Source organism: Ictalurus furcatus, chromosome 7, assembly GCF_023375685.1.
Source record: "Ictalurus furcatus strain D&B chromosome 7, Billie_1.0, whole genome shotgun sequence".
NCBI lineage: Eukaryota > Metazoa > Chordata > Actinopteri > Siluriformes > Ictaluridae > Ictalurus > Ictalurus furcatus.
The window spans coordinates 13,094,021-13,111,973 of record NC_071261.1 but is presented as its reverse complement, the minus strand read 5'-3'; the positions used below and the strand labels follow the sequence as shown (position 1 = coordinate 13,111,973).

The window sequence follows — 17,953 nt, the reverse complement described above, 5'->3', positions numbered from 1 at the left end:
CAGAGGATGGCAGCTTCCACCCTTAATTGGAATAAGCCTATGTACATATGCTATTATTATTATTATCATTAGTAGTAGTAGTAATAGTAGTAGTAGTAGCAGTATTTTTGGCTTCAACACCCAACACTGTCAGAAAAAATCATGACTGTACTTTTCCTTGTTGCTGGAGTGCACCATACCTTAACTGTATATATTTACCTAGAAAGGTATACATATAAAGCTTTGCGTATGTACCATTGCAGTAAAATCATTTTAAAGGTCACCATATCCACTTTTCTGTAATATTAAAGGTTAAAAAAATAGTGTTCTACCCCAGCCACAAGGAAATGAATAGTAGTTTTTTTTCTTCTTTTTTTTTTTTAGTGTGAATAGAGAGCCAAATGAGGTGGAGTGTCATGGGTTAAAACGAACAAAAGCTCGAGGGGGAAACCTGGTGCCAATTACCCCAATGGCACATTGAGTCTTCCTGCAGCGCGAGCGCTCATGCACACACATACACCGCGGAACTTTCTCTAGTGTGCTGATACACACTGCTTGCACATGCATCCTCCCATGTTATGATATAATGGTTATTTTCGGATTGCACGTGGTGTCCGGGATGCGCAAGGATTCCTAAACTGGTTGTTTTGTTTTGTTTTTTAAATGGCACCCATCTCGACGCTTTTGTGGCTCGCGATCTGCGTGGTGGCGTTTGCAGGAAGCGCGGCCGAGGTATGCGGGGGAGCGCGTTGCCCGGGCGCGTGTACAGGCGCGCGGTGCGCCTCGGGTCGCGCTGACACGCTGCGGCGCCCGGCTGTGCCATACACCATCATCCACCCGTCCGTCGTTGTGCGCCAGGAGAACGCCAGGAGCAACAGTGCAACGGTGGAGGCGCAGGCGCAAGCACAAGCACGCGACGGCTGCGCTGGCGTCGAGAAGTGCGCGCAGGCCAGGCGGCGCCCGTGCGCCGGGCGCGACTGCATCACGCACATGCGCGACGGAGCAGAGCGCGAGTCGCGGGAGTTCGGAACCCAGAATGGAATTCAGCTCGCGTGTGACGTCAGACCAGGTGAGGAGAAAAAGCAAAAGAAGGAAGCTGTGCTCACGTTTTTCACTTTGTTTCCAGAAGTTGCATTTAATGAGCGCGTGATCCAAAATATGTAGAGCAGACCGGGTACAGGACCGCACTGGACTACAGTCTCTGCATGAAAGGAATATTATGGTGAAAATTCAAATTCCCACACTGAGTTTTTCTTAGCTCACCCGTAGTGGATCAGATAAGACGTGTTCGGTGTGTGAAGTTTGCTTCTTTAGATTTGTGCTGGAGCTGTGAGACTAATGTAGGGAACACGCAATAGAAATCTGTCTCACGTAACGGCTTTGGTCACATTTCCACACCTGTCTTTAAGTTGAACGCACCTGTCCCCAGACATCTGTTCCTTGAATCTCACCAAGTTCATTTCACCAGGACATTATATACAAAAGTCACCAAAATGTTGGTTCATTTTTTGATCAAACGGTGCTGTTTGGAACGACTTCACCAATTTAGGCCCCACCTTTAAAGCTGGGTTTACACTTTATGAAAATCGCACGTGGTAGAAGAATTCTGTAACTGCAGGTCGTAAGAGGATCTCCATCGTATACTCCGGCACGGAGAACGCAGTCTATTATGAACTTCATGGCAAGATTTCGTTTTGATCTCATACGCTGTGAATGCCAGAAGTGATGCAGATGACAACAGTTTCACTTAAATGTTATTTGATATTATACACTATTGTTTGTTTATAAATACAATTATGATGCTTCGCTCTATCACTTGGGGCGAGATTATGAAGATTTGGGTGTGTGTACGTGGAAGAGGCTTCAATGAATTGTTAGCTGCATTATCCTCGGAGCTCCAGTGCAAAATGGAAGAAATAAACATCATCAAACATCTGAACATCTTGGCGAATCAACTGCATTTAGGGTAAAGGGGAACATTTTGTAAAATCCGTTTTTAGCCGAAATATTCCTTTTATATTTTACATACCGTAGCTGTTGGCGTGTAGACAATACTGATGTCTAGGAGATCTTGTATTCTCTTTATTATATACTCTTATTCAATATTCAGCTAATCTTACTCATGATTCAACTCCTCAGTTAGTTAATTTGCGCCCCCCCCCCCCCCAATAAATAAATAAATAAACATAATGCAGCTTGATAATGAACTAACATTTAATAAATGCTAATCTAAACCTATCATGTAATGGAGGTACAGAAACATAAACAGATCTATTATTGGAGTCTAATAAAAAGGTCATATATACAACAGTCATGGACTGCATTCACAGCTGGGGTCAAAACCCAAGCAGACATGTTTATCAGTAAACATGTAACTATGCAAATACACAAATGTTATTTTTGTTTTTGATTATTTACACATTAACATTTTATAATGAATTCCAAAGTCGTTATAAGATACTTTCCCTGTTGCTCATGGTAAACGTCCCAGGCTCTAACGAAGTCCCTTCTGAGGACGCTCTGGTGCTGCAGATTCACTTGGCGAAGGGCCAGGAGAAGATTGTGGAGGAGCTACGGGCTCAACAGGCTGAGGTCAGGCATCTCCAGAATGGGTTGAAGGATCAGCAGGATATCCTGCTGGCCCAACAAAAGGAGATTCTGGAGCAACAGCGGAGGATTTTTGAACAGATGGAGCAAGTGAAGGTGCAGTACCGCCTGGTTACGGACAACTTCAGAAATGTGGCCCAATACAAAGATCTAGAGGGCCATCTGGACACCCTCAGGTCTGAGATAAGGACACACACCCAGGAGGCTTACACCATACCCAAGGTGGACATGGAGGAGAGTGTGATGGAGGTTGGAAGACAGATGCCTAGTTGCAGCTCCTGTCAAGCAGATGAGTATTGCGATTTCACTGGGGATTGGCCGAAATGCGAGAAGTGTACCGTTTGTCTTCCTGGATTTTTCCTGGTGTCCCAGTGCTCCATTCACACTGACAGGATGTGTCAGGTGGTTACTTTTACTGATCTTTTGTTAAAATTTCTTTCACTAAGTGGGGCATCTCTTGACAACTGTACATGTCTGACAGGACCGAGATGAATGCTTGGAGATACAGCACTTATGTGGTGACCAAAACCGGTGTTTCAACACGCCAGGTAAGTCTTATGGCAAGTTTTAAAATTGGGAACTGTATAAGACTGTCTAAAATCATAGTTTCTTCTCGATATCCTTAACAGATAATACAATGTCTTCCCCACAACTCCCTTTTCAAAACAGGTGGATTCAGATGTACAGGAATGTCGGCAAAAGACGCGGCTGCTGGAACGTGTGGTCATTCCTATTACTACAGTTCAGAGCTGCAGGAATGCCAGGCTTGCTCGGAGTGCGATTCGGAAGCCATGACGTCTCCATGCTCAGCTATGAGGGACACCGTTTGTTCCAGCTCCTCTGAGACCAGATTGTCCCTTTCCTGGTCCGGGGAGGTGTCTCTGGTCCAAGGTAGCGAGTTTCCCAACATGCAGTTCCGCATCCAAGGGCACAGTGATGGAGCACTTGTTTCTTGCACCAACAATCGGTTGGTTCTGCATCAGCATGGACTTGTCTGGGTCGACCAGAACCTAGCTTTGAGGCACGAATGCCGTAGTTTTGTCCAAGCGGGTTTGAGGTTGAACTCTAGTGAGGATGGAGGAAGGGACCTAAGCGGAGTGCGCATGGAGCAAAGGGAAGGGAAATCTCTCCAGAGCATCAGTGTAACCGGGGTGACCATTGTGGATCCAGGTCACACATTGTCTCTGTTTCTCAGGAGCACTAGCAATCATTGTAATGCAGAAAATGAAAAGGTGCACCTTCAAGGTGGCCTTGTGGCACCATTCAGTTTGCTCTGGCTCTCTCACGATACAGGAGCTATAGCCATGACTGCTCAGACTGTGGTTTCAACGCACTTCCAAGCCAATTATCGACCTTCCTTCCGTATGTCTTCCATCTCTGATCCCTACATGGTGACTCTGAACCATGACAATCGTGGTATACGCTTTACAGAGAAGGGCACAGTGAAGTTTGTCTTGCAACAAGCGGTCTACTCAATGGGTCAAGCTTGTATATCTGAGGGATTCTTGCTTCTAGCGTATGTGAACCGTAATGGAACCAGTGTTGAACTGAGCCGAGCCTTCAAGCCTGGTGTTCACTACAGAGACACGTCCATATCTCTTTCCGCTGCCGCCGCAGTGGATGCTGGAGACACTCTCACTTTTGAAATCCTAACACCAGCACAGTGCAGCGTGCGCTACTTCTGCGACGACTCCGGGATTAGCATGCTAAGTCTGATGTGGATCCCTTCCCTTGTGTCCTCTGCCTTATCGGCTAGCGTATCCAAAAGAGGTCTTCCCCTCGGTGCTGTAAGGAACAAGCCCTTGTTTTTTCACCAGACATCCCCGACGGTAGCTCAACTAGAGCTGGCTAACACAAGCAAGCAGCATGCACATCGAAATTTCATCTTCCGGGAGGCAGGAACAGCTAGCGTTGCTCTGGACTTGAGGCTGATACACTCCTGCAGCATGATTGAACTTGCTTTGGTTCAGCTGGGAGCATCACCGACGGTCCTCGTTCGCCAACTCGGAGGTCAGATGCCAGAAGGGAGCGAGTGGGCTAGCTTAGGGCTCAGGGTGTCATTCCCAGTGCAAAACAGCACTGAAGTGTACGTCATGGTGGACTGCGTGCGCGGACGCGTTAACCAAATTGCCCATGATGCAGGAAGTAACATTTCCATCCTTTGGATTGCAGCGTGATTTTAGCAGGACACATGTTTTAAGCATGTTTTAGCTTGTCAACAATAGTCATATATCTAGCGTAGCACAAGTAGCGATGGAGGACGTAGCATTTCCATCAGCATATTTGGTGGGAGTCCTATGTCTAGAGGGGCACAGGTAGTAAAACGGGAAGTAGCAATTCCATCCCTCACTCTAGGGCATGAATTGAGTAGGTTACATTGTTTTAGCATACTTTAATATATTAGCGATAGTCATATGTCTAGCCTATCACAGACAGTGATGCAGGAAACAGCATTTCCATTCTCTGAAATTCAGTGGGAATCAAGCAGGTCACATGTTTTAGCTTGTTAGCAATTTTAGCGTATATATAGTATAACACAGGTAGGCGATACAGGAGGTAGCATTTACACTGTAAATACTTTTTTAGCAATAGTTGCACTGCGTATGTAGTGTAGCATGTGTAGGAACACAGGAAGTAGCATTTCCATCTTTTCTGAACTATGCAGTTACACATTCTCGCATGTTTTAGCTTGTTAGTGATCGCTATACAGGTAGTGATGTATAGCGTTGCCCAGGAAGGAGCCTTTATATCCTCTAGCATGCTTGCAGCTTTATATCTAGCGTAGCACAGATTGTAGCCATGATTTAGCCTTGTGTAATTAGCATGGTTGTATCCTGCTAGTTCTCATGATGACACTGAATGATTTTCTTGATATTGTTCAATTATAGCCTTCACTCAGCTGTATAATTTATACAGTCTTATGTAAAAAATATGCTATCCCTGGGGCGGGGGGCGGGGGGCGGGGCTGGGGGTGGCCGAAAAGTTCACTTTATTATCATTGTCTTTATAGCTTAGCTTAAGCATTGGGGCTATATCCTATGTTAATTTCACATCGTTTCGATTGAGTTTCGTTTTTTTTATTTAAATGCTGTGCTTTAAAAGTTGTGTGTATTTAAATGCAAAGTAAACATTTTATTCAGGCCCCTGTAGTGTTGGGTTTAATAGTGTTAGTATAGTGTTGTATGAATATCTTATGAATGAAAAATGAAACCCAAGGCTTAGGGTGATGTATTTTTATATTTAGACTATTTTAGTGTGTATTTTTTAAACTAATACCATAACGATGTATCTTCAGGTATATAAAAACAAGATTCACAGCATAACAATGTAATTTGAAGCGAAAATATAAAGATATGAAGTGCTGATTTCAAACTTAGCTTTTTTTTTAATTTTTTTTTTTTACAGTAAGATTGCTGACTGGACAGATATGTGCTGATATATATATATATATATAAAAAACCCCCACAAAAGTCTCACGCAGCACGTGTAGCTAGGATCGGCTACATAACTAGCCTAGCTTGCACTCTAGAATAGATTTATTATTGTCAATAATGCAGCTGAGCTAGCTAAAGACCAGCATAAAGATCAGTGATGAGGAGGTTGTTTGTCTTCGCTGTAGCTTCGGAGGCAAAAAAAATCAAGCAACATAGGAGTCTTATCGCTTGTGTTTAGTGTGAAAGTAGAGTTGGCATGAACGCATTGAATTAGCATCGTTGTTCCACTGTATACTGGGAGTAAAGTTAACATTTGTATGCGCTGTACAGTATCATTGGTGCTTGTTCAGTACAGTGCTGTATTACATTCAATAACAAAAGGGGGGAAAAAAACTTTTAAAAAAAAAACACAAATGAGTTTCCTTAATAAATGTCATCCTGCCAAAGTAGCGTGATTCATTCTTTCTTTTTTTTCTCATCTGGATGCTCGTCCTGTCGGAGTCTCCTGGCTGGCTATGATCTCGTGGTCGAGGCGTCGGTATGGAGGAATAACAGACACGGTGCACTCGTAGAGAGAATTGAACGCAGCTGTGCAGGCACAGATGTTTCTTGTCGAGGACCAGGAGGACGTTTTATTACTGGAATGAGTTTTATGAGTGGAGTTTAAGCAAAACAGCAGCAGAACATCAGCATCATTTCGACTCCTTACGTATACTGTATTAATGTGATTTTACAGATCCTGAACAATCCGGAGTTTTATTCCAATGTGTGTGTGTGTGTGTGTGTGTGTGTGTGTGTGTGTATATATATATATATATATATATATATATATATATATATATATATATATATATATATATATATATATAATCAGTATGTATATATTATATATTCCTGCTGAAATGTTGAGTGTTTGAGGGACACACACTTTCATCTGAAAGTACTGAAAAAGTTGCTAAGGTTGAAAAGATTTGTAGAAACTATCTACAAAGCGCTTCAGAATCGTCCCATTTGGTGCACATTAGTGCTGTGTGTGTGTGTGTGTGTGTGCGTGTGTGTGTGTGTGTGACATCACGCTGAAGTTATTCTATACTCTCAGGAATAGTGAGGATGGATCCCGTTCCATCTCGGTCCTAATGTAAAACACACACTTGTCCTTAAAGTATCCTGATGTGCGGCATTCGCTCACATCGACACCCTTGATAAAACCAAGACGATGCATTCGCTCTGAAGAGGAATGGAGAAGGTCTGGAGCTCATCTCCAGGTGAAGGGATGAAGGTAAAGAGTTATAGGCTGGACGTTTTTGAGGTCCTCAAATTTCAGATGCGCTTTTTTTTCTTAACCGATCTTCTGTCACGACTAGACATCTTGAACTTTTCTTGAAAAACATGGTTCCATCTTATCCTGTCATTTATGACCTCTGCTTAAATGTTGCGATGTTATGAAGAAAAATAAAGCTTGGACATGAAAGTAGCTAGGACAATTGGCTTGCTTTGCTAACCTAATTTGAGAATGAAGTGGAGCACGTAAATCAAACAACTGATTTTGAAGCTGATTTCTGCTTAACTAGTTAACTACTGCTGGACAGGCCACGACCACAAGCAATTTTTGTTTGTTTGTCTTGTGGGTGGGGCCTATCAAGCATTTTATTTTTAGTTCTGAGAAACTGTAGCAGTTATATATAGCTTCTAAAACTCTGAATATATTATTATTATTATTATTATTATTATTATTATTATTATTATAAAGTTAGTTTTTTTATGTTTGCAAGTTAACTTTATTTAGTACCTTTTATGAAGTTATTAACTATATATTTTTTTTAATCTCAAGTTTTTTTATATCTAGCCCCTTGTTATACTCGCTAATTAATTTAATGTTGTTTAGTGATTAAAAGTCGTTTTAGTATGGCGCATGAGTGTGACAGCTGTGAGATCTTAGGCACTGGACCTTATGATGCTACTATGTAACATCTGGACTGAGTTCAGCATCTAGACAGCTGTGGGTTCTTCACCACGGCTTGTGTCTAATTAACGAGCTTTTGATCGCCTCCACACATCCGGGATCGTTATTTAAACACGTTACACACTTCAGTTTAAGAGCTCGTTTATTTCAGCCACAGAAACACTTTTAGCGTTTTTAATGCTCACTGAAACTGAAAATATCAAATCAGAGCAGTGAAAAATCACGTGTACACAATTCTGATCAGCTGACACATGTTCGGTGTCTGATGCTCACTTCTTTAGTTATGCATTAGAGCCACCAAGCTAACATAGATAACCTCTCTATATCTGTCTGTCGCTCTATATATATCTGTCTATCTCTCTATATCTTTCTGTCTCTCTCTCTATATATATATATATATATACACATATATCTGTACCCCTATATCTGTCTGTCTCTCTGTATAGATGTATCTGTCTCTATATCTATCTCTCTATATCTCTGTCCCTCTATGTCTGTCTGTCTCTCTCTCTCTCTATATATATATGTATGTATATGTGTGTGTATATATATATATATATATATATATACACACACATCTGTCTATCTCTCGATATCTATCTGTCTCTATCTATCTGTCTGTCTATCTCTCTCTCTCTATCTCTATATTTCTGTCTGTCTATATCTATCTGTCTATCTATATGTCTAACTCTCTAGCCCTCTATCTAATTGTCTGTCTATTTATAGTTCTGTTTTCTATCTATCTACTTGTCTGTCTAGCTCTGTCTATTTGCCCGTCTGCCTCTGTATGTCTACATATGTCTGTCTGTCTAGCTCTCTCTTTTTGCCTATTTATCTATCTATATCTGTCTGTCTCTCTATCTAACTATCTACTGTATATATTTCTCAGAACAGAAAAAAATTGGACTAAAAGCAGTTTGTTTACTTGTTGTTATTTATTGATACACTTGAATGAGTGTTTATTTGCTCCCACAGTTTCTTCACCTTCATCTTGTCTGCATTTAGTTTTTATACAGATTACATCACACAATATTAGTGTACACTTGCCAATATTAATATCTTGCACTGGGTTAATATTTAAATAAGCAACTTTTACATCACTTCCATCAGAACTTACTGAGTTTGCCCCGAACAGCGAGAGAGTACATTTCATCACGTAACATTCGAACCTCACCTCCTGCGCTTATATAATCAGGGTTAATACAGGATTATTCAGTAGGAACACACACATTTCTACAATATATTTCTGTAAGAAGGACTAAAATGTACGAAACACTTTCCTGTTAAAGAGATCAGAAAGGTTCCATTTTCAGTGTTTTCATATTCGTTAATTCATCCTAAAACTGTAAACAAATAACAGGCTTGAGTTCTGTTTCAGTGAATAAACACGTCGCATCCCGTTAAATGCTTTCCCTGTCATTGTTTTAAAGCTTTTTAAATAAAGTTGTTTATGTAAATATGACTAGAAGAGGAGAGGCAGTGTGGACTGAATGATATCTGGCATGTGAGTGGGAACGTGTAACTGCTAGTTGTGCGTTATTGTGTTCACACACTGTTTCACGCCCTCGTCGACATCTCCTTCAAAACCAACCTGTAATTCTGTCTTAAACTAAGTAGAAATATCATGGCGATGATATTTCAGTCACTGCAAGATTTTGGACTGAAAGCGTGTAGAAAATGCTGAAAATTGTGTGTTGGAAAATGTTCAGTTTGAGGGTTTTTTTAAAAATATTAAATGCGATGAAGTATAAAAATACGACAATAACCAGATGTTATTATAATAGAAAATCGTGGTCACAAAATACAAATGTGTGCTTGAGAATATGTTTTATTGTTTTACTAGAAGTTAAAAGCTTGGCCACTTTAAAAAAAAAGAAAGTGTTTTTTTGTGTATTTTTTTACTAGTAAATAAAAATCCCAAAATCCTGTTGTTTACTAGTAGGTGAGACAACTAAAAGAAAGAATAAAATAAAATTAAAATTAAATTAAAAAAATCAAAAAATTTGAGCTTGTGTATATTACTAGGCCACTGAAATTTTTCTAAACCAAATTTCTGTTTGTGTGTTTTTAATAGTAGGTTAAAAACGGTCACTTTTAAAAAAAAAAAAATGATAAAATTTCTACCGTTGTGTAAAAATGTAAATAAAAGGGTCAAATTTGTCACCATTTTCCTTCACAGAGGAGGGGAAGTAGACGAGGGCATGTTAGATCAGTATTGGACACAGCCTGTGTGTTATTCCTCGAGGCAGTGTTGGTAATACGCTTCGTTACTGGTGTAGGGATTGGTGTCGGACTCTCTTCAGTGCAGGACAGCCAGCAGGAGGCGCTTAAAATCTCCGCCGCAGTCCGAGCTCAGTGCGTCCTTCAGTGTCACGTCGAACTTCTCCAGATACATTTCCTTAATGGTCTCCAGGTCCAACTGTACAGGAGATATCAAGCTCTAATGCTTTCATTGTGAATAAGCAAATACAACAATGGATTAGTCACGTAACGTGCAAAAAAGCGGTCCAGAGACAAAACGGACTCCGCCCACCACTAGTCACGTGACTCCTTCCAGCCTTTTTTTTTAGATTAGACTCATTTAGGGAAGAAGGCGGTGTTTTGATCATAACTATTGAGTATTTTATTCGATTGGATGTCATTTACACATTCATATAAAAACACGTGCAAATGTGACTTTACTTAACGCCAGTTTATATCAGTAGTAAAATTTTCAGATTTTCAAAGACGTCGTACCTCGGAGCGTCCCACTATGATGCGGATGAGCGTGTCCTCGTCCGTCCCTACGCCTGACATCGCTGCGTTCAGGCGACGGGCGAAATAGAGCTGCGGGTTCTTCGCACACCGGACTGTTCCAATATGCGGAGGATCAGAGTTACACAGTCGATCGTTTTAAGCCAACATCGTGACGTCTGGCTGTATTTTACTTTTTAAAGGTGCAGTTCAGTGAAAACCTGAATATCTACAGACTTCCTGTCCGCTGTAAACATGACCTAAACTTCACCATGTAGCCGATCAGTGGAATGTTATATGGGCGGCCATCTTGAGCGGAAATCACTTTTATCCTCAGCTTTTATCCTTCTTCTAAACCACACCTCCAAATACTGGAAGGTGGAATTGTAGCAGGAAAGCAGGAAGTGATACGGATAATAATAATAATTATAATAATAACAATAATAATAATAATAATAAGTTCTTAACAATATTTAGTTGAAATGGACGTGTATCACTTTAGCCTCATAACTCTGATGCGAAATAATTAAAAACGTAAACATTAGACACTGAATGTGTCTCAACTTTAAGCAACATGAGAAACGTTTATTTTTCGCTGAACTGCTCCTTCAATGCCATAAATCAGGTATAGCTGTATATCGTCCCGTTACCCAGAGTTATGTAGCAGTCCTTTAATGTCCCTGTGGCTTCACTGCTGATGGTATCGAGGATATCTGTCCCAGACATCTACACACACACACAAACAATTCATTCATTGCTGAAACTAAATTATGCACTTGGGCACCAGGTTAAACTGGAGGCTATGAGCTTCCATTAACTGTTAACTTTATTAGTCATGTAGCTGCTGAACAAAGCTAGAAAAAGCAAACTTCACGCACCAAACATGTCTTTTTGTAGTAGATTTCATTCTTGGCCAAATTGTTCCTTGAACAATGAGTTAAAATAACATTTAACATCATTTCTGTGGAAATAAAACATGATTTTTTCCCCCTGCTTTATTCGTTAGAGGAACTATTTTTCAAAAGTAGTCATGCTGTAAAAGAAGCTAGTTTGAACGTTGTTGCTAGGCTATCAGGAGTGGATGCTAGCTAGCTAGGAAAATGCTCATGCCTATTTTTATGCTAACTAGGCTTGACTTGTCTATAGGGTTAGATTTCTCTCAGATTCCTGTGTCAAAAAAAACCACACTATCCTACCAAACTAGCTATTAGCATGGTGTCCATGGACCTACCTCTTAGCTAGCTATCTAGCTAGCTAGACTCCTGGAAGAATGCGTTTGTTAAAAACTGTAGCTTTACATGAAACAATTTTCTAGTATTATATGGTTATGATGATGATAATGATGATGTTATGCACTGACCTGAAAAGTGTGGCTCAAAATAAGTTCAAACAATGTAGCTATCGGCTCTGGCTAGCATTAGAATTGTAGATTAGTGCTATTCTAGCTAGCAAACTATCCCCCACGAGTCCTGCACTGTGACTTTGTTACAGTCACAGTGCAGGAATGAATTCTTCTCACCGATTCGTAGTATTTAAAGGTGGCCTGAAGCTGAAGGTAGTTCCTGTGAGTGAGGATGTAGGTGAAAGTGGACTCGTCCGTGCCGAAGCGTCCTTCTCCAGCCTGAGGGAAAAATCGTAAGACTATACACATCACTGTTCTTTTCCATTTTCACGTATATGGTGATGAAATATCGAGTATCATGAAGTATAACTACAGAGAACCTCAAGAGCAACTTCATTATAAACCGTACAATTATCACAATAATTATAAGAAGAAGAAAGCACTTTTCATACACGTGGTAGCTCAAAGTGCTGTACACTCAACTAGTAAACCTTCAACGCTAAAAAAGTCAAATAAAAGATAAAGAGATGATGTGAGTGGGTGCAAAAATAAATGCAACCAAATAATTGCTACCGAAATCGGTCATATTTCCAATTTTGCTGTGGTGTTTCGTGTTTCTGAATTCTATGTCATGTTTCCGAATTCGCCGTCATGTTTCCAAATTCTCTGTCATGTTTCCGAATTCACCGTCATGTTTCCGAATTCACCATCGTGTTTCTGAATTTGATGTTGTGTTTCCGAAATTGCCGTCGTGTCTCTGGATTTGAAGTTATGTCTCTGAATTTGACATTGCGTCTCCAAATTCGCCGTCGTGTTTCCGAATTCGACGTTATGTCTCCAAATTCGCCGTCATGTCACCGAACTCACCGCCATGTTTCCAAAGTCTATGTCATGTTTCCGAATTTGCTGTCGAGTTTCCGAATTCAGTGTTGTGTTACCAAATTTGCTGTGGTGTTTCGTGTTTCCAAATTCGCTGTCGTGTTTACAAATTAAGAATAAAATTAAACAATAAATGCCAAAGCAGAGGATCAATTAAATGTGAAATTAAAATGCTTTTTAAGAGTGTACTCAAAGCTGGACTGCTTACTCCTGCAAAGGGGTACTGATTCTACTGAGTGAAGCATAAGTACCAGTACCAGTCTCAGAATATGCATAGTGCTACGCTATAAATTGAGTCAGCAGGTCATTTTAGGAATCATCTCAAACACTGAAACGCGTAGAATTCGTTATAGTCTTCCTTATACTGGAAAGTTTATTTAAAGACTTGAGAGCTATTCTTGCTTTATTACCACAATGCAATGCTAAATTCGGTTTGACAAACGTAACATTAATATGACTGTGTGGAGACACTTTCCACAAACGTTAAATAAACACCTCACATCGTAAGTAGATGAATTTTAAGTATGCTGCCTCACCTCAATTAGTGATGTGGCATCCTGCTCAGCCAATTCCTCATCCACTTCAAATCCTTCGTCTCTGCTCGCCTGTAAAGGTTCGGTTTAACAACTCGTGCTTAATTAAGGTTGTGAGTTTAAATCCCAGGACTAGAGTGGATTGATAAATGAATATTTTACCTGGAGGAGTGAAATCAACAAGTTTCTCACGTCTCCGCTCGTGTCATCCTCGATGTCGGCTTCCAGGTCGTGCTCGTGTACTACGTACATCCACATAAAAACACAAGATATCAGCACGCTTGTCTTTTAGAAAACACAGTAAATCACCACCGATTGATGTTGTTCTTACCCTGAGCGTACGCGTCCTTAATATTCACAATATCCTGTTAACGAAACGCATCACAATTAGGTGCAAATATTTCATGATGTGAGGTGATATATTTCTGAGAGATCAGTGGTCCTCCTTATAGAATATAACACAGATGCAGTGTGTGACCTGGTTGGTGCTGGTACACAGGATCTCCACCAGCACGTCCTCATCGGTTCCGGCTCCCTTCATGGCGCGTCGCAGTTCTTTCGCAGCGTAGATGTGAGGCGGATCCAACATGGCGATGATTGCCTTCTCAAAACTTCCTGTCAGCTCGCTCTTCAGCACCTCCTCCAGCTCCTGAGGGGAATCAGCTAATGCTGTTTATCTGCATTGTGTGTGTGTGTGCATGTGTATTGAATAGTTGTAATTTCATTACAAAACAGACAGATCAATCAGTTGATCAATAGATAATTAAATATGTGAATGTCAATGTATACATTCTCATTCTTGAAGATTCCCCATATGTGGACTTAAGGACACACCCACATTCCTATCTATGGTCTTTAGGAGTCACCGACATGCCCATTCATTTCGTATACAGACATAAAGACACGCCCACATTCTCATCTACAGATTTCCATACACGCCCTCAATATTCATACTTAAAGACACACCGGCATTTCTATCCATTTCTAGGAAGGCCCACTCTGTCTTGCATATATGATCTTAACACCCACATTTCCCCATATATGGACTCACACACATCTGCATTCTCTTCCACAAACTTCAGGACACGCCCACTCACAGCTGTTATAATTTCCATATAGGCTTAATGACACATTTACATATATACATTTATATACAGTACACACACACACACACACACACACACACAAATGGACCTGAACTCATTAACATATATGATCTAAAAGACACGCCCACACTTCCATATAAAGACTCAAACACACACCCACATTCCTCTATATGGCCTTTAAGGAACAAATGAATGGGCGACACTTATATATATATATTCATATAAAGACGTAAAGACACTCCCAAATTCCTGTCTAAAGACTTTAAGACACGCCTACTCAGAGTCACAATCTTTTCTATAGATGATATGACACACCCACATATTCTATATATGGTCTTAAAATCACACACCCACATTCTCGTCTACAGATTTTAAGACACACCCACTCAGAGGTGCTCTAATTTCCATATATGGACTTGATGGCACACCCACATTTACATATATAAATAAAAGGATCCGCCCACATTTCTTGGTACGGCTCAGAGCTGCCCTCGTTTCCATATATGGGCTCGGAGCCAAGCTTGCAGACAGATCCTTTTACGTTCAGATTATTACGACTGCATCGCTGACGGCCGTGTGTGTGTGTGTATGTGTGTGTGTGGGTGTGTATACTTCGTCATACATCATCATATTTCTCAAAGTACGCTTGTTTAATCTCCATGCGCTGAGCCGAGGAGCGGTTAGCTAAGATGGCGATGATGGTCTCCTCATCGGTGCCTGCACAGAACAACGAGACATCACATATTGTTAAATATACATACATTGTTATGAGAGGATGTGTGTGTGTGTGTGTGTGTGTGTTTGTGTGTGGACATACCCATTCCTTTGCAGGCTTTGCGGATTTCCTTAATATCCGCCAACACGTCAAAGTCCTCACATGGAACAACTGTGGGCTGAGACCAAACAACCAACCACACAGGGTCATGATGCAATACATTCTGTTTACTTTATTTACTACACTTTATTACTTTTTAATAAAAATGAAAAGTGTCCCAGTAAAATGCACTGATTTTTATTCTTCTTCTTCAATTCGTTTTCTATTATTTTATCTGAGAAACGCTGACTAAAATGAGCAGTGCTACAGATGGAAAGTTTATAATTATGATTTTTTTTTTTTTTTTTTGAGTATATTTAATTTGTCTGGATGCTGAGTCATGATCTCCTCTGCAGTGACAGTAGGATCAGGTCCATAAGGAGGAAGGGAGTGTCTGTCTGTGTGTGTGTGTGTGTGTGTGTGTGTGTGTGTGTGTGTGTGTGTGTGATGGAGTGAACATAAAGAGATGCAGCAGTTTATAAATTAAAAAAAACTATGAAAATCATTTTAAAAACATTATATAATAACAGTACAGGAGAAGCGCGCGCGAGAGTAACTGGAGCAATAATAATAAAAATTAGTCAATGCTTAAACTCAAAGTGCGCGTCATGATGCTCACGAGCAGAAACTCCGCAGGTGCAAAGTGTAAGGAAATCTTAAAATTGTATTTAAAAAAAACAAAACAAAACAAAAAGATGCTGAAATAAAGTCATTAATCTGAGGAATATAAATGTGTACTCACTTGAACGTTGCCCATCTTGATCGCGCTGATCACAAGTGCACGCGCTCTGCACTTTCAATGCGTCCCTGCGCGCGCACTCCGTCCTGCACAGTCACTCCTCTGACGTCATCTGTTTATCTCCATCCTTTCTGCAGGATGAAGAAAATGGCGGCATGCTTTGTGTTATTAAGTTTTGTTTTATTCATATAATAAATTGAAATATACTGATCAAATTAAGATTTCATTTTTAATATAACTGAGAAATCTACTTTTTATTATCGTGTTCTGAATTGTTTGTTCATTCTTTTATATATATATATATATATATATATATATATATATATATATATATATATATATATATATATATATATATATATATTGCTGTTAATGGTACATAATTAACTTACATTTATTTTTGTTATTAATTTTACTAATGGTTAAGCTGTTTATTTTAACCCAAATAAAATAGTGCTCTATTTATCTATGTATATGTTTGGTTTTGCTGTTAATGGTACATAATCAATTATCTTTTTTACAATTTTTTTTTACAAATTATTTTATTAATGGTTAATCTGTTTAAAGTGTTTTTATAAATAATTTCTTTGTTTATTCTTCTTAGATTTTTTTTTTTTGCTATTAATAGTACATACCTAATTCTTATTTAAGTATTTATTTATTTATTTTTACTAATGGTCAAGCTGTATGTTAAAAAAATGAAAACACTCTGTATATAATATATTTAGTTTTGTTATTATGATTATAATAATAATAATAATTATTATTATTATTAGTAGTAGTAGTAGTAGTAGCAGCAGTAGTAGTAGTAGCCTAGTAGTCAGGTAAATGTTAAGAACAAAACAATTTAAATTGCTCTCAGACTCCAGACACTGAGACAGTGCAGTGTATAAGTATTCACCCATCGTGAACTTGAAGATTTTGTTTGTTTTGGAGCAGAAGTGGACTTAATTGGGATTCTGTGTCATAACTCTACAGAAGTTTGCAAAAGTATTTCCAAATCAAGCATAAAAAGTTTCTCCCATCCATATCAATGAGGGAAAATAAACCCCAATGCAAAATCTAAAGCATCTTGGGAAGATGGATTTCATCATGACTGATCAATTATCAAACTGATTTAATCCAAAAGTTGGTGGCTTCTGCCAGGAGGTTTACATTTGGCAGCTACAAGTCTATATCATGACCCCAAACACCCCTGTATCCAAATCAACACAGAAATTACTGTTGGACACAAAACCAGTGTTCTGCATCAGATATCTCAGTAAAGGAAAAATCTGAAAGTGGAAACATGACAATATAAAGAGCTTAAATAAATGTTGTGCATGGAGGAGAATCCGGGTTTCTCCATTACAGAAGAGACTCAGTACTTCTGTTCTGTTCAGGATAGGTGTGATAGTACCATTAATTGTGGGAGCCAATAATTATGCAAATTCCTTAAATTCCTTAAAAAAGCTTTTAAGTTAAAAAACAAACAAACAGTGTTCGAACAAAACTATACAGCATCCCCATAAACCTTAGTTATAAATATAACTCATTGTTTGTTGATCTTTGTCTATATTCATTTGTTTTACTTATGATTATGTTTGATTTACTAATTCACACTCCAATTCTATAAACAGTAGCCTGAATTTCAGTAATGTGACTCCAAAAGGAATTTAATTTCACACAAACTCTCTTTGTTGGGGTGAAATAGTTTCAACCCACACACTCATCACACACAGCGTCCTACTGATCCACAGAACCAACCTTCAATCACATGCTTTCTATATCATTACATCATCAATAAATCATTTTAAACAATAATATTATATGAACTTTTTATTA

At 39.4% G+C, this 17,953-nt stretch overlaps 2 protein-coding genes across 2 annotated transcripts; one reads left to right on the top strand and one right to left on the bottom strand.

The window, feature by feature from the left end:
* Nucleotides 1-642: 642 nt before the first annotated feature.
* On the top strand, nt 643-5,501 carry si:ch211-252f13.5 (uncharacterized). Its single transcript, XM_053630107.1, has 4 exons — nt 643-1,048; nt 2,471-2,988; nt 3,068-3,134; nt 3,256-5,501. Exons 1-4 carry the CDS (start codon nt 643-645, stop codon nt 4,761-4,763), a joined length of 2,499 nt encoding a protein of 832 aa, XP_053486082.1. The 3' UTR covers nt 4,764-5,501.
* A 3,398-nt stretch (nt 5,502-8,899) lies between these two features.
* Nucleotides 8,900-16,232, bottom strand: anxa13l (annexin A13, like). The gene is made up of 11 exons (XM_053628576.1): nt 16,133-16,232; nt 15,394-15,469; nt 15,199-15,293; nt 13,949-14,119; nt 13,802-13,835; nt 13,633-13,712; nt 13,474-13,542; nt 12,236-12,337; nt 11,367-11,442; nt 10,720-10,832; nt 8,900-10,402 (listed from the first exon to the last, which is right to left on the bottom strand). The coding sequence occupies exons 1-11, from the start codon at nt 16,145-16,147 to the stop codon at nt 10,283-10,285; spliced, it is 951 nt and encodes a 316-aa protein (XP_053484551.1). The 5' UTR covers nt 16,148-16,232; the 3' UTR covers nt 8,900-10,282.
* Nucleotides 16,233-17,953: the final 1,721 nt, after the last annotated feature.